The 26,788-nt window shown below is 35.7% G+C and overlaps 1 protein-coding gene across 1 annotated transcript in view; it reads left to right on the top strand.

Annotated features, from left to right (window-relative positions):
• Nucleotides 1-4,362: 4,362 nt before the first annotated feature.
• The window catches only part of PTPRD (protein tyrosine phosphatase receptor type D), a 284,383-nt gene continuing 261,957 nt past the window's right edge, over nucleotides 4,363-26,788 (top strand). The window contains exon 1 of the mRNA XM_074165861.1: nucleotides 4,363-4,447. Coding sequence (XP_074021962.1) covers nucleotides 4,363-4,447 — 85 coding nt within the window. The remainder of the gene's footprint in view (nucleotides 4,448-26,788) is intronic.

The raw sequence follows: 26,788 nt of genomic DNA, 5'->3' as shown, positions 1-26,788 counted from the left end.
CCTCTCCTCTCCTCTCCTCTCCTCTCCTCTCCTCTCCTCTCCTCTCCTCTCCTCTCCTCTCCTCTCCTCTCCTCTCCTCTCCTCTCCTCTCCTCTCCTCTCCTCTCCTCTCCTCTCCTCTCCTCTCCTCTCCTCTCCTCTCCTCTCCTCTCCTCTCCTCTCCTCTCCTCTCCTCTCCTCTCCTCTCCTCTCCTCTCCTCTCCTCTCCTCTCCTCTCCATACTAATTTTATGTATTTTCTCCCATTCTTTCTAGTAGTGATTCAGCTGTCAGTCAGGTTTTTGCAGCCAAGATTTGTCTATGAGATCTATTTATTTTCTTCTTTAAGAAGGGATCTTCGTTGATATGCAAAGATGTGAAGTTTTGGCACTTCTTCCTTGACTTGGTTCTAGTAATGTTTCAAATTTCTTTTTTGTATCTCTTCAATTGCGTATGTATGGTACTAGAAATCTGTGGCTGGGAATGGATGTAATTTAGGATTGTGGGTGTGACGAATGAAGTGTGAAAACAGAATGTCAACACAGTCTTCTGTTTCAGTCTTTGCCTGCCACTTGTTCTTAGAGAAACGTTGTTTTTTAAGAAATGTAAGGTGTGTCCAGTTGTTTTCCCATAAGTCCTTGTGGCAGACCAGAGTTGGTCATGAGCTAAAATCCTATCTCTGAACAATTCCAAACTTCCCTGCTGTGCTAAATTTCTGTGTTGAGTTATCAAACATTTTCATGCTTATGCAGGCATGGAAAAGCAAGCAGATAAATAAAACTAGGCTTTTTGGGTTGTTTTTTGGGTTGGTTTTGTTTTTTGTTTTTTGTGGTTTGTTTTTTTTTTTTTTTGGGGGGGGGGTGTTGTTGGTTTTTGGTTTTTTTTTTGGTTCTAAGATTTGCCTCCTGGTTAGCATTTTCTGCCATGGAGCAGGGACCATCTCCTCCTGAGTACCGTGTTAGCACATAAAAGATTACTTTTAGACTAAACAGACTGAAGTACTTCCACTGAAGTAGTTCAGTGTTCAGATGTTTCATTCACCTAGTTGATTGTTTTGAGGAAAATTGGTGCCAAACCCCAGGTGCTATCATCTGCCAGGCCCCAGCTGAGAATTCTTTTGTATCTCTGCATTGAACACTCTCAGGAGCTGGATGTCTCCACTTTTACTGATCTTATTAGTAGATACCACTAATCAGGGAAAATATGTCCTCTTACTACATATGTGCTAGTGGTAGATATATTACCTTTGTTTCTACCCTTTGTTTTGCACTTTTGTATTAACAATTTGTCTGTGGAAAGAGACCAAAATAGCTGTTGTGGAAGAAATTATTCATAGGTAGCTCTTTTAGAGATGTTGTAAGAGCCACTTTTAATTATTTAATTCAGAAGTTACACAGTATTTATGCTAAATTGAAACAGCTTTTATTAAAGCACAAAGAGAGTTTTTTTCAAATAACTGTTAATCTCTCTGTAGCTATTGTGATCAGTCTTCTACCAAGGAGATGCACGATTTTTCTGCATTGGCACAGTGTAAATGTTGAAACAGGGAGCTGCTAAGAGAGTACCTCACTCTGGATTCATTCTGCAAGACAAATGTTGGCCCCGTGAGGAGGCTAGTATAAGCTGGTTCTGCAAATGCTGTTTGTGTTTCACATGAACCACACTCTGGATGTAGAAAACCGTTCTCAGGAGGAAATAGAAAAGGAAAGAAACTACTTCATTTAAGAATGAAGTATCAACATAGATCAACATTTTCCATTGGAATTATGAAGGTGACTTGATTTGGAAGTTAATACTTGTTTGATAATTGCATTTAGTCCTTATAAGGAATTGTATCTGTATGTTAGTTTTCATAAATAAGCCAAGTATAGACCTGCAAAACAGATGGTTGTTAGAACTGTCAGTAGCAGGGTCTCTGGCTGAAGCTATGTTTTTTTGTAGGTGAAGCTGAGGCAGACTTGTGTGGAGAACCTTGATAACACCTGATTGTCTCTTGGCTTGCTTCTTAGTGTTATCAGCCCATAATCTGCATGCCTCCACTAACTGTCTTCAACTCACTTGAAAGAAAAAGGACCCACCCACCATATTTATTCAAGTGTTTCTGTTTACTTGACCTAAGATACTAGAAGTTAACTGTGGAGGCACAAGCAAGTGAAGAGAAAAAACAACAGGCAAACGTTCTCCTGGAATCCTTAGTGTGTTTAGCTCAGGTTAGCTAAATCCATGACGCTTGGAAGCAGCAAAGAAAGGAAGTACTGAGGGCTTTGGTTTTTATGATCTGAGTGATAATGAATATCACCTTCAAAGCAGAGACAATGAGTGCTTTCTAAGTGCTTGTATGTACATTTAGAGTGAGAGAATGGAATGGAGTTTTTAATTAAAAAAAAAAAGGTAATTTTTCTTCTCAATGTTTTCTTTGCCAGTTTTTTTGATCCATCCCTTCATTCACAGACAGCTTGTAGAGGATAAATGCATATTCATATATGAGGATCATGCGATTTTTAAAATTCCTCTTTTTTCTCCAAGCAGATAGTAATATTTTTTTCTGTTAGATACCACATTCAGTATCTTGATGGGAGCGTTTGGAATGTGTGAAAATAATCCCCAGTGCCCTGTTAAAAAACTGTAGTGTATAAACAATCATCGTAGTGGTCACCTTTTTTTCCCCTCTCCGCTGCTCCCCTTATTAATTATCACTGTTGTTTTCTCTCCACTTCCTTCCCTGCTAAAGGCAGTAGTTTATGGTTCAGACACAGATCTTAGTACCTATCACATTTCTGCCCTTCACCTTCACGTATCAGCTAGTGGGTTTGCGTTCCAATAAAAAGATAAAGGTTTTGTCCACAAGTGAGCTGCTTTTTGAAGTAGTTCAGGGCTCCCATGTAACTTCTTCCATGGAAGAAGCACAATCAGAATCACCTCTTCCTTGAAAGTACATTTCATACATCTCCATCTTTGTGATAGCATTGGCATCATTATGTAGCAGTTGGCTCTGATACGCTTGCACAGACGCAAATTGAGTCCGACAGGACTGATGTCTCATGGACTTTGGTGTAATTTGAAATGCTGCCATGAAGATGGCAGCGATGAAAGGCGGGAGCTGGTGCCTTCAGCACTTTGCCTATGAAGATTTTTTAGGTTTCTATTTTTTGATGGCAGTAGCCGGTTCAAAAGATAGTTTTACAAAAGAGATTCATAACAGCCATAGATTTCTAACAGCTGCTTATGTCTTTTCTTCCTTTAGTAGATTCTTTGAACATTGCACTGTACTGTAAAATGGGCTCTTTATACCACACACAAATCTGTAAGGTCTATCTAGCGGAATGATAATAAGTATAATTTTTTCTCCACCCTTTTGTTTTTTGTTTTCACTGTATAGAGACCACTCGTGTGGTAATGAAAAAGATAGTATCAAACTTGCAAAAGTTTGTAAGTTGCAGACCCTTTGAAAAGTAAAATTACATTTCAGTTTCAGTTTAGTGATGAGTGTCAGGCTATTTGGGGATGTCTCTAGTATTTCCTGTGAGAGGGAAAAATATTTTTATATTCCTTAGTTTCTGTTATTGCTCAAGTGTGGTAAATTTGGACAAGAATGAGACACGGCCTTTTTAAGTCAGGTACTTCATCTGTAGTGCTCCCAATGTATCATTTTAAATTATGCATCATAGTAAATGAGATGGATTGAATTGGAATCTCAGTCCTTTATTCAGTGCTGGATTTCTGTTTTCTGTTAGGTGTAATTCAGATATGTACAGGAAATCACAGCAGGAATTTTAACCTTTGAGAGTTGTTGAACCATGCAATATGCTATCATTTCATGTCTAGTTTTAAGAATACCTCATGAAGCAGATTTTGTTGCGGTATTCTTACTAGATGCCAGGGCATCATCTCCTAGTATGCTGCTTAGAAGTGTACTTTTTATTCTGGATATTGAATCCACTCTGATTCCGTACTTGCAACATGAGTACTCCAGTGATGTATTATACTTCATTAACAATGACAGTTCTTGTGATTCAGAAGGTGCTGTCGAATACAACAAAAGATCCACGGTGTGACAGATGCTTGATTACGATAGAAAGGTGCACGAGAAATACATTGGAACAGCGCTAACATATACTACACCTGGTGTCTTCTGGTATATACCAGTAGCCTAAAATGAATCATGTTTCCTTTTCTTTCTCCCTTATTCTTTTGTCTTTTAAAATTATTTTGCCTCAATTTGTGAATGCTCAGAAAGAAACAGAAAATCTTTGCCCTATTCTTGCTAAGTGTATTTTTCTCTTTTTCTTATCTGTTCCACAGGCTCTGAAAATACTTCATCTGAAATTTCAGACCGGACAGGCTCGCAGTGGCTTCTAAGCCAGTGAGAACAAGGCTGCCAAAGCATGCTGGTGCCAAGCTGTCAGATGATGCGCGTTGTCACGCCAATGGTGGTACTCCTGTGCTTGCTGCTCTATGCTGATGCTGAAAGTAAGCTTATTATTCGTTTGTGCTTAGATCTTGGCCATGATGAACAGTTTTGTTTCAGCTGGTGGTTACTAAGGGTCATGGAATGAGTATCCTTTTAAGTAGTTCTTAAAACGCCATGAGACCCTCTCTAGAACAAAGCTAGTATTTGAAAAGGATTATTTATGGAAATTTCTTACTATTTTCCTTCTTAATTCTCCTTTTCTTAAGCAACTAATGGTTCCCACTCAGATGGTGGACACCACTGCCACAAAGTTACATACTCAAAACAAAGACCAAACTTGCCTAACCAGACATTGGTCAAATCCCTTAAAGGTGTCTGTCACTCTTTGAATATTTCTTTCTTAGCTTTGGTTAAAAAAACCAAACTAAACCAAAACAAAAATAGAAACCACCCCCCAATTAATATCCAGTCCAATTAAAATTCCAGGCCCTTCGCAACTGCCACAACAGCTGCTCTAATGTATTATTTCCGACAGCTGTCACAGAGTAAAATATCCAAACAAATCAAGCAGAACTGACAACTTAGTGGCTGGACTAAATGTGTGACAATTCAGTAAAGAAAGGCACCTATGTTTACTTGTACTGAGGGGAAACTGTTGGATTTCAGTCAATTAGTTTACCTATTAATGGGAAGATAATATCTTCTTTTTAATTAGGAAATCATTAGGTCTGCCTTGTTTACATGTGTTCCTTCTCCCAGCTGCCCTGTGGCTTCTTGCAGAAGTAATGTGCAAATGAGGAAAGCCATTTGCTTTCCACCTGTTGACCTGCTGGTTTACTACAAGCTGACTGCTCCGTTTGCTACAAGCTGACTGTTAACATTCACTTGATTGAGAGATATTTTCCTATTGAATCTTACTGCCTCTGTGCAGATACATCATCAATCAATAACTTTGTTCCAACTCTGACTTTCAAAGACTTCTCTGTTTTTTCACACATCTGTGTAAAACTGAGGAGCAGTCAAATTAAGTAGGAACACACAAGAATAAACCCCGTGTCAATGAAGTTGGATAAATCAGTTCTTAGTAAACAAATATTGAAGAGTTCTTTATTTTTAAGGAGTCACTTATCACCTGCATTTCGGGTATACTAAATGACAACAATGAAAGAGATACAAAATCTTTCCACTTCCATGTGTTATAAAGACTTCCTTCTTTTAACAGTAGCTCTATGAAAGTTAAGTAAATGAAAAAAAAAAAGAAAACATACATGTTTGTTGAGTACTGACAGCTGAGATTCTTTGGCCCCATTCCAGGTAGATAATGACCAGCTGGGATGATTGTGTATAAGGTGAAGCCAAGGACATTTTAACACTTTAGCCAGCAAATAATTAATTGGGAAGTGGGCCCATATGTTGGATGTTTCTGCAGTTGTAGTATAGCACCTATTTTAAAAGTAAATTCTGTGCTTACCATACGTAGATTTTTAGAATCTGTTATCTCTTTGCTGCTTCAGTTAATGGAATGCCCAGCCTCCTTTGGGCGAGTAGCAAATGATTTTTTTTGTTTTGGTAATACCAATCGGGTATCAATTTGCAAAAAGATAGTCAAATCCCAGAAATTCCTTTGTTAGTCCTTACTCATGAAGAAAGGTACAGACTCTGTAATCATGTTATGTTAAGCAGAAGGTTCCCTCTTTCATCATCCTTCTCTGTGGGGAAGGAAGGTAGTTTTTTTGAGGTTGGCTGCTGTCCTAGTACGGTTTTTAAGGGAATTTTCTGATTTGGTTTTCCAGAACTGCTGTATTCCACTTATGATTCTTTTTTACTTTAAATTACAAAGGAAAAAAAAAAAAAAGGAAGTTGGCAATTAGCCTTTGCTAGCTACAACTAGGAGGACTTTGTGGTGTTGCTAGAATCTATGCAGTGTCACATGCAGAAGAAAGGTTGTAAGATGCACAAAGATCATCTTTTTCTAAGAATTAATCTCAGTGAAAGCAGTCTGGACATCAAGGTGCAGTCTTTAAAGATACTAAGAAAGAGTAAAAATGGCATATTAATAAATACTAACATTAATTAATAGTAGATAAGCAATGCTTTCAAAGACAGAGTCTTAATAATCATATTCTTTACAGGACTAGTGAATTGTATTGACTGGAGAACAAAGTAAAGGTCTCTTCAAGATAGCAGATTAATTGTTATATTTTTTTTCTGTTTCATTTAGACACTGGTTTATACCGTACTGTCATATTATGTGATCATTAATAGTTTCATGTACTTATGTTATAATATGATAGTATCTCAGGAGTGATGTTAATGTAAGTTGGAAACACCCCACTCTAAACACCACTGCTTATCTTTCACAAATGCACAAATCAGCTTAGTTTTGTGCTGGAGGAAATAATCTAAACTAATCTTTTATGATTTTGTATATTTGTCTTTGCAATTAGTAGGCAAAGTTACAAGAATAGAGGGTAGCCAAGCAAAGATACATTGGGTTATCTTCTTGGAAGTATTTATAATGTTGAAATATCATCTATGGTTATTATTTAGAATCTATTGAATCTTTTTGTTGTTATTAGCCCATAGGAGAAAGAAAATGACAATTTAAAAATAATTAAAAACAAAAAATTGGGAAGATTAAAAATAGTTAAAAGATTAGAAAGATTCAATTAAGAAAAAGAGAAATAATGCTAGAAATTTAGAACTAAAGTATAATGGAATAATAATTTCATTAACTTGTTTTTTTCTTAAAAGAAATTTAAATGCTTTAAGACAAACTCATTTGTGCTATGATTTTGGGTCAGAGTCTCTGTTGAGACATTCCAGAATAGAGAATAAGCAGACAATTAAGCTAAGAAGGTACCTCTGATTTTAGTGTTTCTGTGTTTTCTTAAGGAGAGAATCGAGCTGGACAATATAACTTTCTAAGAACAGAAATGCAGTTTCTCACCTGATCATTTGAAAATACTGTTGATTTGTTTAGAATTTTGAAAGTTCTGTTTCTGTTGGCTTTCCCTGGGTTTTTGTTAAGAGTTTTTGCCATGTGGGTAGTGATACCGTGAAATGTGGGGAGTGAACTCTTATGCATACCAGGTGAATATGAAACGGTCACTTTAAATAGTCAAGCTTTTATGTAATCTGGCTAGCTCTTATTTTATGGTGATGTTGCCCTTATTTTTTGCTTACTACTAATAAAAGGTGCGACTGAGAAATTGTACAAATGCCGACAATTTGTATAATAAACATAATCCTTTTTTACAAGGTGAACTTCACAGTTGAAACTGTTTTTTCAGTTTCATACATCTTTTTCTGCATTCCTTTATTTTCCAAGGAATTATAGAAAGAACTGGATTTGAAAGGAGAGAGAAACATCTAATGCAAGATTTTGTTTGCTTGCGCTGACTTGGTTTAAATTTGAACTGAAGTGTTGTGATACACCAAACACATAACAATGCAACATCTCCTCCATTCTAGTCAGATTTGACGATTTTGTTCCCTTTACAATATAGGGCTGAAAACCATACAGCTTATTCCTCTGTCTCTTAATTTATGAGATTAAAGAAAGAGGCCATGATTGCCAAGTGATTACAATGCACAGGCTTTTAATTTTCATGAATATTTATATATGTATATACAAATGTTATACATTATATGATAATGACTAACATTGTGTGCCATATATGTATGTGTTTATATGGCTCCACATAATGTTACATTAAGCTGTGAGTTGTAAATGAATGTTCTTGTGTTTTACCAATCTAAAAGAGGAGGTCTTTGAGAGTCACAGTAACATTTTACTCTTACAGACAGTGCTTTGTTTATTTGGAAGATATGCTGAATTTCCACAGGCATATTTATTTTATGGGCTGGGTGAGATAGAGCACAGGATCAGTGAGTCTTCTGTGTGCAGATGCCCAGAAAGATGTTTCTTCTTCTTGCATGATTAGCTTTTCACCTGAATTTCCTGAGTACTTGAAGAAAAGTTCGTTGTGTGCTGGAGTTGGTCTGCCCTCAGCTCTTCCGGATACTGCTCCTGTTTGTATAGACTATAGTACAGGGTTCTTCTTGAACTTCTTCAAAAACAGTTGGCAGGACTATGTTATTTCCCTTTAGTGCTCCCATTAGTGGGGAGAGGACACAGAGATTTTTTGTCATTTTCTTTTCTCTTTTCTCTGTCACCGTGGAAAGTCCATGGCTTTTTTTTTTTTTTTTTTTTTTGGTGTGTGTGTGTTTGTGTTTTTCCTGTTGCTAGCACTAAGGTACCACAGAAGAGAAGATATATCCTGACATTGCCACTGTGCTATATTCTTCCCAGAGTAATTGCAAATGGATAAGGAGCTCATACTCTTCCAGTCTCACTGTGAAATCACTATGAGTGGGATACAAGAAGCAAGCCCACTTCACGCTTTTGAAGAGGTTCCCAACAGTAGTTCTTAGTACTTCTGTTCTGTGTACATACTACCCTCACAGCTGAGGGAGGGACTGAGACATCTTTGTTTCTCTCTATCATTGTGAAAGACCTCAGACTCTGAAATACATTGTCATGGACTAATAAACTCTCCTGTAGCCACCTCTCAAAAGGATACAGGATGGAAATGCCAAAAACCCCTTCCCTGGTGGATCAGATGAGTGCACTGTGCCCCTTACATGTGCAACCAAGACTTGGTTCTTACTCTTAATTCAGACACTAAGCTTATGTTTTACTGAGCAAAGTAAGCAAAATTGAAAGCTGGCAGTTACCTTTACCCTTTTACCTTTTATCGTTAGTAAAATGAAGTGTTACTTGTATGTATAAGTGAAAAATCTCGAGGAAGATGTTTTTTCAGTTGCCTCCATTTATGTTTGGTAATTGTAGCTTCTATGCACACTATGAGAGGATGTTACAGAATTCACTGAGGAAAGAAAATAGTTAGCCTTCTTGTTTGTAGGACAATCTGCTAGTTCGCAGTGTTTGTCATTGGCTGCCTTGTTCTCAATGGTGTAGGTGGCAACTCTGTTAAGGCAATACTTCTGTACATCTACTGAGAAATTAAGTAATATCGCGGTGTTTGTCCTAAGAAAGGTACTGGTTTTTTCATGTTTTGTAAATGAACTGTCAGGATAGTAACTACCCAGCAGCTTCCTGTAGCTTCATCTGTTTGATAACAAGCAGCATATATGTTTCAGAGACTCTTATGTAACAGATTTCTTTTCAAACTATAGAATATAATATAGTATTATGTCTTTCTGACCTCTGTAATGATGAGGTGTCAAGTTAATCACTGAGCTCAAAGAAATGTATGAAATATAAAATCCTTTTATACTGGTTATTCCTAGTCTTTCCTAGTATCCTAGGGTTTTTTTTAAATTCAAGAGTTGTGTTGATAGAATAATTTTCTGCAGATATTCCGCGTCCTGCTTTTTAGTAATTAAACTGATTCTCACAGCACACATTCTGTTTCTTCTCCACCCTGAGAAAGGCCTGGTCACTAGCACTTCCAGATTCCCTGATGTATTCTAGTCGTTTTGTCTGTTTAATTCTTTTCCTTCATTCCTGGTTACATATCTTCTGCTCTGACATTTTTCTTTTGCTGCTTCTTTTGAGATGCTGTGTTAGAAGAGAAGCCACAATTCTTGCTTCATACAGTAGAAGTGGTTGCAGCTGACTGTAAAAAGGCAAGCAGAAATACTAACCATAAACAATACATTTATTGTACATTGCTTCTATTCCCAGTTGTTTGAAATGTGAATAATGCTTAGTTTGTTCTCTGGCTCCTGATGCATATGTGTCAGTTAGCATCATGCCATCTAACAGAAAAGTCTTCACGATCTTCTCTAGACCAGGATCAGGAAGGGCTAAAACTTAGTGCTTACAGGACAGCGATTACTTTTAACAAATGTTGGTATGTTTGAGACAAGTTCTTGCTTAAACAGAATCTAAAGATGGTAGTTTAGTATTGCTGAAATCAAACATAAAATGGTTATTTTTCCTCTATTTTTCTTGTTGAATTTGCTTCCTTAATTTTGTTTTTTTAAAGGACACGTGTTTTTTTCCCTGCTAATACCATTCTTCTCCTTTAAAATTTATGTTCTTCAACAAGCTGAAACACATTCATGCAGCCCAAGTTGAAATTTTGTTTCTAAGCATTTGTCTACAACAGTAAACCAACCTAAACAGGACTTCTGAAATACTTATCTTATAGAAGGTAATTATCTCATAGTAGTCTTGCAACTGGACATACATAGAGTCACAGAATCGTTTTGGTTGGAAAAGACCTTTAAGATCATCAAGTGATTTCCACTTAAAAAACCCATATATTCCAGAATAGTGTCATAAACACTATATCCAGGCAAGCCCTCCATGGAAGTTATTTACTTTTTTGTATATGTTCCTTTGGTAACTAGAACTAAATTTATGTCATGTTAGACTTAGATTTAAAGTTAGATATCTTTAAAGAGATTATTTCAATTGTTGCTTGCAATTATGGGCAGTAGCAAGAACTGTAAAATCCAAAGATAAAACATTTCTGTTCTTTATTGGCCATTTTTTCAGTGTCATCTATCTTTGTATCTTAGTGCTGATAGCATCCATTTTATGTAGCATATAGCCCTTTGTTTACATTGCTTTTTCTTTTAATAATGGCGATGTATGCAAGAGAGTTTAAATATGGAGTACATTTTTTGGAAACAATAGCTTTCAATTTTGTTTTACATTCTTTTTTCAGAAATTTTTATGTGCTCTCTACAGTTCAAGCCTGGGATATTTTCCTTGATTTTATGAAAGTCAGTATATAGTATCGCAAGAGTAATTTTATATTGCATATTGATTATATTAATTTATATTAATTAATAATATGATATTAAAATACATCAAGTAAATTCCCCATCAGTTCTCAAAAATGTTAGTCCTAGAGAAAAGTGGGACAGCTTGTTATACCAAACCATTCTAGATGTATTCATTTTGCTCTGCGGTAACATATAGGCTTTGGAATATATGTGATAGTTAAGATGGAGAATCAGAGGAAGTGAAAACATTCTGTGATAATTCCAAACATACTGAGTCACAGAAACTGCAGATAATATGGTTCCTTACATTAAAGGAAATTTGAATAATTTAATTCCAAGAGTAGCCATAATTACCACCGTTATCTGTTTAACTTGCTTTAAATTATCAAGTATCAAGCAAAATTGGGAGCTGCTTGAGGGATATAGTTTTCCAATTCACATAATTTTTAAGGTGTTTGGGCTATCTCTAAGGCTGTATATAACAAAACATTTCAAAATTTTATATGAACAAAAGATTTGTGTGTATTTTGTGAAGTGTAGATTCAGAATTAAATATAGTTTACCATGACACTGAACTACAAAGTAAGTGGAAGAACAACTGCCGAATGGTTCTCCTGAACATTTTTGTAAGTTTATTTCTGCAATGTTGAAGATTGCTTCCATATCTGTTTCACAGCTGCTGTTAATTTAGGTAGTTGCAGGTCCTTACCCTCCAAAAACAGAACACTGAACAGAGCTGAGTCACAAGCTCTGGAGTTCTAAGAAACCTTTAGGTCCTGGCAACATTGCCTGTGGCTGACTGTAGAGGCATTGAAGTGTCCCCAGGTAGGAAGGCCCTACATTTTCTGGATTTTCTGCAGCATATATAAAAGCAGAGTCAGGAAATACAGTATCTCCAGTCTTTCCAGACACCAAGAAATGTAGATAAGGGAGCTGTATTTTAATGGCCCAACAGTGTTGGACAAATCCACATTATTTAGGTTAATGTCAACTGTTAACAAAAAGTGTTTCTGGAGGAACTTCAGAATGAGTAGCTATCTCACCGTGTGCAATTCCCTGCAGCATCAGTAGTGACCACTGGCAGATACAGGACTGTGGGTGATTAATATTCCCTTGTCAGAACTGGCAGGGAATTCCAATGTGTCTGTGTTTGCTAGATTGCTTAAGAACATGTCTACATAGTTTAAAAGTTTACTCAAAGTACATATCATACTCTTAATATAGGAGAAATTCTTAGTGAAAAAGAAAGGGAAAATGGTAATATAGAAATTTTAGATTTTTTTTTATTCACACCGCACAACAGCTGTTCGCGTTGTTTACAATAGTTTCACTCCTTATCTGAGGTTTAATCCTCAGTGGCTGAAATGGAGATAAAAACTTGAGTAGCAGCATCTATTTCAGCACTAAATTTCTGACAACAGCTTTAGCAAATTATAAAAACCTGAAAAGATGTAGGAAGATCACCATTCACTTTTGTTTCCACCCTTTTGGGCCCTTCACTACAAGAAAGACACTGAGGTGCTGGAGCAGGTCCAGAGAAGGGCAACGAAGCTGGTGAGGGGTCTTATGAGGAGCAGCTGAGGATGCTGGGTTTGTTCAGCCTAGAGAAAAGGAGGCTGAGGGGAGACCTAATCCCTCTCTACAACAACCTGAAAGGAGGTTTTTAGCAAGGTGGGGGTCGGTCTCTTCTTCCAGGCCACAGGAGACAGGAAAAAAGGGAATGGCACCAGGGGAGGTTTAGATTTGGTATTAGGAAAAATTTCTACACTGAAAGGATTGTCAAGCATTGGAACAGGCTCCCCAGGGAAGTAGTGGAACAGTCATCCGTGGAGGTATTTAAGGATGAGTAGATGAAGTGCTTAACGATATGGTTTAGTGATGGGTTTTGTCAGTGTTAGGTTGATGGTTGGATTTGATGATCTGAAAGGTCCCTTCCAACATAGACAATTCTATGACGCTATGGTTCTATTTTCAGGCAACCATGTCCCCCCAAAATTATTGAAGTATAGGATCTTCCTGTCTTAAATAGTGACGGCTTGACGCTATATTTATTCTATATAGTTAGGCAAATAATCTTTAATTTAATCCTTTCAAAATTTTGGGATTATGCACAGTCTTTTATGAATTTTTGCTGGTGCAAGCTAAATTAATTTGACTGCTTCCTTCTTCTAAAGGTAGCAATATCAAGAATAAAGTTACATCTTGAACTTAAATTGCTGTAAAAGAGATTTAAACATGAAATTGTGTATAAATTGCTACTATGGCTTTCACTGAATTATACAAGACTGTAATGTACATGGTATGAGAAAAAGAGTGCAGAATTATCAGCTGATGAAAAAAGAGTTCATGTTGTATAATTGAAGAGGATATATTGATAAAGGACAATTCAAAATTTAAATTACTCATACAAGGTGAATGCAAATATTTGGCAAATGATCATTTCAGTTTACAAGAAATTCTGGGACATGACTGTAAACAATACTGTGGACATAGCCTTGCTGTGCAAAGTAATAGCAAATAACACAAAGCTGTTGTTCAGGAATAGAGTTCAATAGAAGTTTTAAATTTTTTCTGTTGGGATATAAATTCTTCAACTAAATGTTTCTATGAAAATTAACTGGATAGAGTTTTTGTTCTTGTTTGTGCTTAAGAAGCTAATTTTTAAATTGCTGTGTATTTTTCAAGTTCTCTGTGCTTTCCACTTCAGTAGCGCATATGGATGGAAGGGAGGTTCCACTACTGTTGATTTTTTTTTTTTTTTGGCACATGCAGATATGAAGAAGGAGGAAGAATCAACAAGGGAAGGAGATACTAAATTTATTTCGGCAGTGAGTGTTAATTATATATGGGCATTATATATGGGCATTTTTTTCCTGCAAGAATTTCACATACGCTTTAGAAAAATTTATAAAATAATTGCTGAGAACATTGGCAGATGATGTCTGGATTGGAGAAAGTAGTAGTCATTTAGTCTCCTGTTCTAGTGAAATAGCAGACTTTAGCAGCAAGAAATGCAAGACCAAACAGCTAAAAATGAAAAATATGGTGCAGAATAGAGATATCTGTGTATGATTAAATGTAATGATTTTGAAATTAAGCTGAAAGTTTTTTGTGGAAAAGTTCCTTATATTAAGATGAGCAGTAGAGTCTAACATTATCTTTTTATTGAAAAGCAGAGGTTGAATCAATGGAAGTAGAAAGGCAAATTAACCCTACCCCATATATGGGGCTAGCGAGACTAATAATGCAGTGCAAATCTAGTCCTGGTTTCTCATTCTAAAAAGTGTCTTGACAAACTGAAGAAAGCGCAGAAAAGCAAAAAATGGAGATTCAAGACTGGGAAAATGCTTTATCATCTTTAATAATAAGTTAAGTTTGTTTATAAAAAGTATTACTGAAGGCTTATGTCAGCTAATGTATACTTATTTTCCTGTAGAGAGGAGAGAGATTACAATAGTGGATTTTGCTTAATAAGTTTGAGGAGAATTTAACAATAATTAGTAGCTAATTCTGGACGATAACATTGTAACTTTTGGAACAAACTGCTTAAATGGCAGTTTGCTCCTGTGTATCTGAATATTCTCAGATTTAAATTTGATGCATTTTATAAGCTCTAAACAAGATGCTAGACTCAGTACAAAAGTGATAAGGAGAATCCATTTGTCTATTTTTTTATGCCAAAGAAAGAACTAGTTTTAAATCTAAGCATAATTCTACCTGAGGAAATAAAGGAAATGAGATTATTGGGTATGGTATAAACCTTAGTGCACCCACATCTTGCTTACAAAAATACAATCTGATATACATATCTCAAGAAGACACAACTGAGCTAAGTAAGATGTAGACAATGGCAGCTAAAATGGTCCAGAGGATGAAACAGCTGCCATGTGAGAAGAGACTGAAAAGGCTGAGACTCCTCCATTTTCAAGAAGAGGTGGCAGAGGCAGGCATGGAGATTATGTCTGAGATCTGCAAAATTATGAGGCTAGAAGATAAAGTGAAAGCAGAAAGGATGTCCACCCACCCCATAATAATAGAACTGTGGTGTTTGAGGAAGTTACTAGAAGATTGATTAAAAGCAGATAAAAGATGGAATTTGCTGCATGTTTTTGTGGACGCAGGCAGTGTCTGTAGTTTCAAAGACGAGTTGACTAGATGATCAGAGTTGGACTAGATGATCTATACGGTCCCTTCCAACTCTAAAAAAATTCAGTGAAAATTCAGTGAACTTCAAAAATTTATGAACAGCATGTCTGTAAATTATCACTAAACAAACAAGCAGGAATGCCAGCTTTAATGTCCTTAGGAGTATGAGGTGAATGGACCTCAAAAAGTGCCCAGGATAATGTGCCCAGGTACACCTTCTCTTGACACTCCTGGAGACATGCTAGCAGGCTACACAGACTTAGTATGACCCAGTAAGGCATTTGCTGTTGTCTTGCATTCAGAAATACGTGTATTTTCAACAAGTATTTTTCACCACTATTTATTCATCCCTGTACCTTTTTCATAAAAGCTGATTTGGAGATGCTTGTACCACACGATCTAATTGAAACCTAGGAAGAGAAATGAAAAGCAGCGGCAAGCATTTAAGCAAATGCATTTTAAAATTTTTGAAAATTACAATACTACTGTTACAGATGGCAGAGCTCACATATATACCAGCTGTGTGGCAATGTGTGTATTCGTTGCTGTGGGGCAGGAGACATGAGGATTAGAATTATTTTACAGGATGCCTTCTGATGCTCTACAGTTCACAGGCGAAGTACATTAGTGAAAAATCCTAGTCACCTTTTTTCTTTTTTTTATAATCCTTTATCTTCAGACATACAGTTCATATAAAGAAGTGTAACATGTCCACTGACCTTTTTCAATATCTGTGGTCTGATGAAAGTGACTTAAAGGTTGTAGCATCTAAAGATGTATGCGTTATAAAAAAAAAATTGAGGTAAATTGCAATTCAGAAAGATCCTACAATCTTAGGAAGGTGACATTGTATCTACTCTTAAATCCAGCTTTTCAGATCAAGTGGATAAGAATTTCCTTAAAAATATGAATGGTATATAGTTCCTTTTCAAATTAAATAACTCATAAGGGATTAATTTAGATTATCTTAAAATAATTTGACAATGTACTAATTAAATATCAATTTGTTATTAAAGATATTTATTAAAATTTTAAGTACTGTATGAAATAAAAATAGTTAATACTGTCCCTTTAACAAACATCAATAAACGCTTTTGGTCAATGGCTATTTAATTACATACACTAGCTGCTTGAAACAGCTGCCTTTTTATGATTGACTTTGTTGATAAATGTTTATCATTTGGCTATTGACTCTTTATATTTATATTCCATTCTGACATTTATGAAGTAAGATTTTTATCAGTTACCCATACTGGGAAGTGCAGAAATGTATACTGTTATTAATACAGATCTAAAATCACAAATTCCACTGTTGCAATCTTGTGAAGGCTGGTCATATCATGAAGTTATGCCTGCTTGCCTCTGATGTCTGAAGTTTTGTTGAATCTTGTAAGTTATAAAAAATTATTTTAGAATTTACTAATACATAAAAAATCAGTTTCTTCTTATCATGCTATTGAAAAGGTATTATTCACAACTTTTTACAAAAACCTCCAGTCTAGATAGAAACAAAAACTAAAACTGTTTTGGTTTTTTTTTTTTAAGTTTTATTTCTACTCATTCCCCCTTTGTTAACCAAACATGATTCTCTTAGATTTATGATTTGCATTCTACTTAGCAGCTCAGTGTTGGTTTTTACTCATGAATTATAGACTCCTAAAAATAGTGCAGTGAAATGAAGTGCTTTGGAGACTCATAAGTATAATGGTGTGGATAACTTGAGCATGCTAAAAATAGCTTTTAGATTTACATGAAAAATGTGTGGGATTTTCCCATGGCAGTAGGTCTTTAGAAAAATTTTGTCAGCTATACCCTATTTGATAGTAGCTCAGTACCTCTACAGAGCTGGAGCTCATTCGGTGTCTTCAGAAAAGCAACTGGGTATCTGTGACAATTCATGATTGATCTCAATTTAGATAACTCACAGGTTTTGTATAGACAGTTGAATGACAACTAAAGTCTGCATAAGCTTGATTCTTGAATCTTTCTGCAATTCTTTGTGTATCAAGTGTAGGATGGAAAAAAAAAAAAGCATTTCTTCTCCTAGCTGTATAACTTATAGGGATTGCTAAAAACTAATAAATGCATTTTCAATGCTGTTTCAATTTTCTGCTTTTTTTTTTCCTTCTGAATAAATATGAATATGTGAAAGGAGGCTAGAGAGGATTTTTGCCAAAGCTTGGACATAAAGAAATGAAGAAGTTGAAATACGTGGATAAAATTTGTAGATTTTATTTATATGAAAATATTAGATCTTCCTAGCCAAATTATTCTCATATCCCCAATTGCAGCAAGATACCTTGATTTGTCTACCTTTTCAATAGCCAGAAAAGTCCACCTTTTGTCTGGAATGCACCCAACCTTCTTTTCTCTTCAGGTGTATAGAACAATAATTCTCTATGGGTTCCTCTCTAATGTCTCCACTTGTTTGACTGAAAATTTATAGGTGCCTTTGTTAATGTTCATTTCTGCCGTTGAGCAGATCTGCCAAGACTTTAGCGTATGATGGCTTTTTGTGTGCTTTTTTTTTTTTTCCTTATCTATGAGTGCATGGCTCAGTGTCTTATTTTTCCCTGCAAAATATACTTTAACCTAGGGCAAAAGATGCACTACTCTCAGAGCTTGAAGATCAAGAGTTTGGATCTCTTTGATGTTAGTAGATCTGTCACGTCTTTCCATTTTACAAAGAAACCGTTTTGAAGGATCAGTGAGAATAATAAAGGGGTCTTTAATGTAAGAGGACTAAATCTAAACCTCTCAGTTTTTAGATTTTTGTGTCAAATCTGTGGCCTTTACAATGTTCCTCATATCAAGACAATTTTTCTCATTACGTATTACTATTTTTTTATTAGGTGTATTACTATTTACTTCTTATGTGATGAACAGAATGTAACACTGCAAATCATCAGAACTGTTCTGCTTGAGCTATAGATTTCTTAAAACAGAAAAGACTGCTATATCTTGTGCATAGATCAACCTCAAAAATGGTATTTGTTAGGCATCTGACTGTGAGAAGGGTCTGTCCTGAGACGGTTTCTTTTCTTAATAGCTTTCATAAATGTCACCCTGGTACCCTATCCAAAGCTAACTTTTAAGAGGTAGATTAATTTGTAGTACTTTGCCTTAACCAGTATATTTGGATATTACAGGTAAATTTTAATACCATTCAGATTTTGGATTGAGGAAAAATAAGTTACTACTGTAGGCAAGCACTCCTTGCTATTTGGGAGAATACTGCCACGAAAATGCGAGGCAGGTAATGCACAGTTTCAGAGAAAGCTAGTGTCTTTGGCCATACAGTGGTAATACAGGCACTGAGATCTCAATGGTATCCAAAGGACTGATCATTTTGATCATTTTAGAAGGCTACTGCAATTTGTTTTCAAGAACTTGTGCAGAAAAATGAAAAGGTAATATTTCATACCATATACTGAGTCATTTATACTCAAATGCTTTGGGACTGAAATTCTAGAAAAGATCTTAAGTCCCAGTTCTGTGAAAGTATTCCAGTGATGTTAATTTCTGATTACAACACTACTGTTTTATTGAAGATAAATTATGCTATTACTGTTACTCTGGGGGAGGAGAAGTTATGTTCCTTTAATACATTTTCTTTCTCTTTAGAATGCACACATGGTCCAGAAAAGACAATTAACATAGTAATGATTTAAAGGTGAATAAAAAATGGATCACAAATGCCATTTAAGCGTAAACAGTATTTTTGGATAATTTAAATCTCAACACTGTAGTATGTATCTCTGAATGCTCCTAAGATAAAAGCTTTTAAAAGAGTGTACAAGATTTCTGTGATAATTAATGTGTTTTTGTTTTTCTGCCAAAATACCATGTTACAACAGCAGAATCTATGACCTAAAAATAGTGTTTCTGCTTGAGTCTAATTTTTCGTCACAATCTGAGTACTCAGCTCCAAGTTCTGCCTGTCCTTTAGAGCAACGGGTGTACTGTTCCTACGCCTGTACTTTTGGGTGATTGTACCTCTTACAATCTGTGGCCCAGTTTCTTTCAGGCAAAGCTGGAGTGTTTTCTGACTGGAGATGAAAGCCAGCAGGGGATGTCTTCTGCTTTGTGAAGGTGTGCTTTTTGCTGTGTCTGCTGGCCTGGATGGAAAGCAGAGGGATTGCTATGCACCTGCAAAGCGTAGTGACAGCCTGTGCCTGCACTTCACCACCCATTGCTTACCTTATGTTCTGTGGCACCAGAAAGTGACCCTGCTTTTCTGCTGTGCTCTAAATCTCCCATGAGCCTCACCCTATTGGTTCAGCAAGTCAGATTTCCTTTAAGTTCTTTTACCCTTTCTGTTTCCTCCTATGCATCCTTTCTCTTCTTCAGCTTTGTTCTTTCTCTTGCTAGCTTCTCCACTCCTCTCTTAGTGTCAAAACTAAGCATCGGTTTTCATAAATGTCCATGGAATCTGGTACAGAAATGTTGTCAATTATGCATCACAAAGTAGAAACAAAGCAGGACCATCTATGTGAAAATAGTAGACTGAAAAATTCATCAAAGAAATTTCGTCTAAGTTGCAGAAACTCATTAGAGGTCAGAAAAGTAGCATTACAACATAAAGCTTAAGCAGTAGCAGCCTTGCTTTCTTCATATTTAAATGGACATGCTTTCTCACTCTGTTTCTGGTTTTGGATATTTAAAATTGTTTTTACTTGTCCAGACTGTGTCCAGAAATGACAAAGATGCTTCCAGTGGTATCTGTGTTCTATGATAAGATGGACTTATTTTCTGATGATTTTTCATTACTTTCAATGAAGAAAGGGTGAGCTCTCATTAATGATGTGAAAAGAAGCCAAACTAATTTTTTATCTGTCAAGATTAGACAGACCTTTTCAAAGGGGAGTGTAACTGTGCAGAAATACTGTATTTTTTTTTCTTCTGCTAAAAAAAAAAAAAAGTTGTTGTTTTACCTCTGCAAAGAATTTTAAGAAATGTTGTTTCACTAAAATTTAACATACTTTCCCAACTTACTAGACTATGGGATTTATAGAATTACTAGCCCTGGCAACGTTATTTTTACTTTTCTGCATACTTTTTTGTTTTATTGATTCTGGTTTATTGTTTCTGAAACTGAAGTAGCACAGCCTTTACACTTTAAATACCTGTAAGAAGAGTCCTATCCTAAAAATAGAAAGTTTGCATAAACCTAATTGATTGTAGGCTTGCTGTTGTTCATTATCTTAATTACTCCAAGTAATTAAATCATTAATTGATTGGCACTGATCTCTTGATAACAGGCAGTAAAACTTAGTGCTTTCCTTCTTGATCCCCTAAGACCTGCCATTTCACTTCTTTCATGCAACTCTTTGTGGTTTTTGTGCTGTCAAGAGGCATGAATTCAAGGCACAGCACTCCAACATAATCAGCACTGGGAGGGGGTTAACCAAACCTGTTGATTGTACTTTTAGACAAACTGCTTCTTGATGTGTGTTGCCTCAGTGAGAAATAAAAGACAATGCAAGCTGACTGTAGCTAATTAATGCTGGATAATGTAATGGACTTCATTGTAGACACTTGACTGGGTCTTTTGTGAATATGTATTTCAATAAAAGTGTTTTGGGTATGGAATGATTAATATTTTGCTTTACTGTTAGCAGGTTAGATATTCTCCTGTCCATGGTCAGGATTGTAATGTTGCATCTGGATGCCAAATTCAGTGACTGAAAATCTGTTTCTAGTAATTTTCAGGAGATAGTTCTGTATCAGCTAATGCTGTATCAGCTCATTCTGATCAAACCACTGTTCAGGTCATAGTGACCAGCTAGAACTGAGTAAAATAGTGATCTTTTGAAAACTGCATCATTGACAGTGACTGATTTCTCAAGCTTATATGACAGACTTGGCAATGTTATTCCAAGCTAGACATCTAGGATATTGGGGAAAATTTCTTCACTGAAAGGGTTATTGAGCACTGGAACAGGCTGCGCAGGGAAGTGGCCAGAGTTACCATCCCTGGAATATTTAAAAGACGTGTACATGTGGTGCTGAGGGACATGGTTTAGTAGTGATTTTGGCAGTGTTACATTTACAGTTGGACTTGATGATCTTGATGGTCTTTTCCATCCTAAATGATTCTATGATTCTGTCCTGAAAACTTCTTGTAAGTAAACAGTTCATAAGTTTGGAAACTTCTTGATTAAATTCTAACAACTGATCCATTAATCTGTGTGTGAATATTCACAATAGAATGGCTGAGGTGATCCTTCCCCTCTGCTCAGCACTGGTGAGATGCGTCTGGAGTGCTGGGTCTAGTGCTGGGTTCCTCAGTACAAGAGAGACATGGACATGCTGGAGTAGAGTCCAGTGAAGGACCAAAAAGGCAGTGGTGGGATTGAAAAACTGTTCAAAGAAAGAGAAGTTGAGAGCTGGGACTGCATAGCCTGAAGAGAGAAGGCTCAGCAAGATCTTGTAAATATAAATACCTGATGGTGGGGAGTGAAGATGTGTAAGCCAGACTCTTCTCAGTGGTGCCTAGTGACAGCACAAAAGGCAGTGTGCACAAACTGAAACACATGAAGCTCTGTTTAGACATAAGAAATTTTTGAATTGTTATTATTATTTCGAGAGTGACTGAGCACTAGAGCAGGTTGTTGAGAGTGTTTGCAGACTCTTAATTCTTGGAGATACTTAAAACTGAACAAAATAACCTTCTGTAGCTGACCCAGGTCTGAGCCAGGGTTGGACTAGATGCTCCCCAAGTGTGACCACGAGCTTCAGCGAATCCATGGTTCTATGAAAATTAATACCTAAATTCCATTGTGACCTTAATACTTTTAATGTTCTATTTCAGGTGTTGACATGAAACTGTGGAAATAAAATATTATTAAGCGAACTAATTTTATGGAAATAGTTATAGGGATCTAAGATCTTGTACTATAAAAACAAAACAAAACAAAAGCTATTTTCTTAATGCAGTAAGGAATGAGAGAAAAATTGGTGGTTTAATAATTGATTAAAAAATGAACATCACCGTATTCACAATGGAGAACAAACCCAAAACTTGAAAGTGTCAGCAGAACTATATACAACCATGAGCGAAAAACAAGTAGGTGAGATAGGTGACATACAAAACTACGGAGTCTACCTTTTCAAATTCTACACTTTCCGGGTTTACACCATTTACAATAAGGGAAAGAACTGCATGACTTGAGATCTCTGTCTTGCTTGTGTCACTGTCACTTCAAGAGCTGTTCCACATCTGAAAGTCTGTGACCAAGAAACCTACTGTTTATTTTGGCTGAAGGAATGATCTCATTTCCACATGTATATACACCTTTAGTTTTCTATATCATAAATGTCTGTAAATGTGTGGGTGAAATCCTGCACAAATGAAAACAGTGGGAAAAATCCTATCCAAATTACTATTATTACTATTATAACTTCAGGACTTATATCTTCCTCTGTGTTTGCACCGTGTGAAACATGCCGTCAGAGTTCCATGTAACTCCAACCAGTCCGACTGGTCCGGAGGGGTTGCAATGATTCCAAGGGTGTGTTTAAGATACAAACAAGGTCAGATTATGTTTGCTGTAGCTTTACTACTGTTATCTTAAAATAATGCTAAATGGTGATAGAGAAAAGGCAGAGGTATAGGAAAGAAGGGAAAGAGAAGCAGTATTATAGAGGAAAGCAAGAAAAGTCACCACCAGCAGGTCCGCTTTTGTCCACTGAGGTCCGTGCCCCGCGACGACTGGAAGGTCCTCCGGAGTTACAGCGTCCCATTGATCCATGATTCTCAGGTCTCTTTAAAAGACATGTAGATGTGGTGCTTAGGGACATGGTTTAGTGGTGGATTTGGCAGTGCTAGGTTAATGGTTGGACTCGACGATCTTAAGGGTCTTTTCCAACCTAAATGATTCTATGATTCTATGATTCTATAATGGTGACGAGGGTCAGTGGTGGTGAGGGTCCCTTTTGCAGTAGGGGGCAAAAGTAATTTATAGTCCCTGTCTACTCATAGTTTGACCAATCAACGTGAGAGTTACCTGTGCTTGTCCAATTATTGTCCGACAGAGATGCTGTGTGAGCGCCCTTTGCCTCTGCCCCCTGGGCGGTGCTGGGGCCTGCACGGCAGACAAGTTGCAGATGAGTTTCTTGGGGCAAACAAGATATCGTTGTTTTGAGAACCAAGGACATACCTACTTTGATATTACATTATGTACACAGGCGGTAGATATCTTGCAGCAAGTGAGCTTTGAGACATCCTGTTTTCTGTCAAGTTCTCGTGTCCAGTTTCTCACATTCCAGTAGCAGTAAGTAAATAATTGACAAAGATTAATTTGGTACATTTAAAATGCAAGCTATAAAAGGTGACTAGATATGAGTTAGAAAATAAAAGACTCCTGTGTATGCTCAGTACATTTCAGTACTAAGTTTTGACCAGGCCATTAAACCACCAGTTAATCAAAATCCCTTCCATTTAAACAGTGCTTTTACTGTTTTACTTTCTAAACTATCTATGTTGAAAACCTTTAGATTAAACATTGCTATAGTTTACTACTTTATTAAAATAAAATATACTATGACTTCAATGAATAGAAATTTTGTAATGCACAGAATACCCTTTTTTTAGTCGCTTGAAAGTGTTTTAATAGTGTAATAAAAATGTGTGTTTTGTTCTAAATGAGTATGTAATTTCCTACCGAATGACAGGCAAAACAAACTTTTAATTTTAAACCAGGTTCATTTTCAATCCTGAACTGCTTTTCATTAATACTTTCTACATTATTTTTTAGCTTCCCTGGTTTTCTAATTAAGTTCTAGACAGGAGAAAAAGTAATAATATTTAAAGATGGGTGACAAAACCTAATTATTTTAGTTGTACACCATTCTGTGGTAAAGACTGCTTAAAATGAGTTGAAGCAAAATTCTAAGGTTTTATTGTTTATGTTTGTATGTGTCGTGTTGACGTTAAACTTATGTAATTATTAGTCATAAAATATTTAGTTTTCTCATCTCTTCACTGTTAGATTGAATTACCAGTTTGTTTTCAAAAATGAATGAGAAGCCTGATGGTGACTGAAGCTTTATAATACAAGACATTATCTCTCTCACTGGTTAGAAATAATAAAAGCACATCACAATACATCTTGGCCATTAATGGCTGACCTCTAGTGTGCAGTGGAGCCATGTAATTGAATAATTCCGTTTGTGAAGAGAGTAAGTTATTACAAGAAATGGAATTTAAGTACAGAAAAATGATAAGGGAACTGCTTGATGATGGTGAAAACAGTTATAAAATGGAAAAAACCCTGCTTTTGATCCTGTTGGGCTTCCTATTTTACTGTGCCATAAGGAATTTGAGGGCTGATCACAAACAAATGTGAATAATAATTGTGCTTTCTTTTTGATGGTGGCACAATTCCACAGGTGAAAATAATACTATGCCATACAAATAAAATAATTTTCTTACATTTAGTTATTCATCAGTGAAATGTCACACAGAGATGCAAAAAAAAAAAAAAAAAAGGTAAAAAGGTAAATGAAGACAGTTGAAAATAGTAATCCTATGGTGCTACCTGCAATACAAAATCATCTTTGAATTGGAACTTAGGTTTAATCATGTGATGTTTCCAAATAATGATTAATCAGGTTATGCTGCTACCTCAGGCTTTTACTTAAAAACAAATGAAAAAAGGACAGAAAAAGGTTCACCTGATACAGAAACTGATCGATATCCAAAGTAGAAAATAAAGCGTTTCTATAAAATTTCCTTAATTACAAATGAGAAAGAGGAATGATCTGCACTAGAATTCTGGGTTTGAGTGAAGACTGCTTCTAGTAAATAAATGAAATTCAAGGCTTAAGATCAAATGCTGTGAAAGAGCTTCAGAAATACATAGTGATAATCAAATTGTCATTAGAAATGCAAATTTTACACATGCAAATAAGGATAATATGGGCAAATCACATTATTTGATATCCATTGCCACCTTTTGTTTAAACGTTTGTATTTATACTCTGAGGTGTGTGTGCAAGGATTGTGCATGTTAATTAAAATTGCCTGTTAAGAAAGGAGCTTAAATACAGGTGAAATATTTACACTCATTTATATACTAAAGGACTGCTAAAATTGTATTTATTAGGTTAATATCTATGCAATAGGATCATAATTTAAGAACTTTTGTTTTCCTTATGAAAGGTGAGGCTTGTGACAACTGGAAAGATCTTTTACTATTCCAGTAGATATGTATGTAATACAGGTTTTATTCCATGAAAGCACAGATATTATAAAAAACTTCTTGTACATTTTGATGTACAAGAAGATAGAGAGATCTTACAAATACATGCTGCATCAATTACTCTCCTGCTATGAAATACTGAAACTGCCTTAATACAGCCAAATTTGTGTGTTAGTAACAATAGAAATGACATGAAATTTCATGCAGTTTTGTGTTCACGATTACCTTATAGAATGAGTTAATATTGACAGTCTCACATGATAGTATTCTAGAATAACTTTCTTCAAAGAGCATTTCAGTTATTTAATATTCAAAGTATGTGAATTCTGTCTCTTTCAAAAAGCATTTCTCATATTCTAATATAAAGATATTATCACAGTAGTAGGTAGAAATCACTAAAAGAAATATATTTTCTGTTGCAATACATATGCTTGTTATTCGTGTGTAGCCTCCTGACATCTGCTTCAGCTGCTTTTTTTTGTATATAAAGAATAGGATTAAATGAATTATAAATGAGGCATTGTGATTAAAATCTAATCTGAATGTTGAAAATATTTCAAGGAAATATCCAGCAAATAAATACAGTGATGAAACTTGAGAAATAGAGTAATATTGTAGCAGTCTGTCTTTTAGTCACATCAAAGTAGACACGCTTCATATTATTTTGAGGTTTATTCAGAACTTTGATACAGCTTCTGCCATCTCTCTGCCTTACTTTTCTTTTGTTGGGATTAGGTCAAGATATTTTACAAATACTCTCTTCTCCCCACCAGTCTGATTTAGTAACCTCGTAGTGCAGCTATTCAGTATCTGTCTTCCAGGCACAGAGCTGTACTGGTAGGTTTAATGAAGAAAATGAGGGATCCTTTTACACTTTGACTTAATTTCATTTCAATTGTTAGACATGCATTGATCGACCAATTAATTGGACACAAAATAATTAATGTTCCAACTTAATAAATAAATGATTTCATAGATATTCTGAAAAGGCCCAAATCATGCAAGATCATGGCAGAATAAATATTTTCAAATAATATTTTAGTATGTGAAACTTTAGTAAGTGTGAAATACCACATATTTTTTCTATGCTATTTGTCAGTAACCTAATTTAGTTTTTAGGGATACAGTAGTAATAATTTCAAATAATAACACAACTCATAGTCAAAATAGTACAATTGCATAATAAACCAACTTATAATAGTTGCAATTATACAAAGTTCTTGGTAGACACTATCTTTTATAGAATACATACATTTTAATTTCATTATATCAGTTAATCTACTG

The sequence above is a fragment of the Numenius arquata genome, chromosome Z (genome assembly GCF_964106895.1).
Source record: "Numenius arquata chromosome Z, bNumArq3.hap1.1, whole genome shotgun sequence".
NCBI classification, from domain to species: domain Eukaryota; kingdom Metazoa; phylum Chordata; class Aves; order Charadriiformes; family Scolopacidae; genus Numenius; species Numenius arquata.
This window is presented reverse-complemented; position numbering and strand designations above follow the sequence as displayed.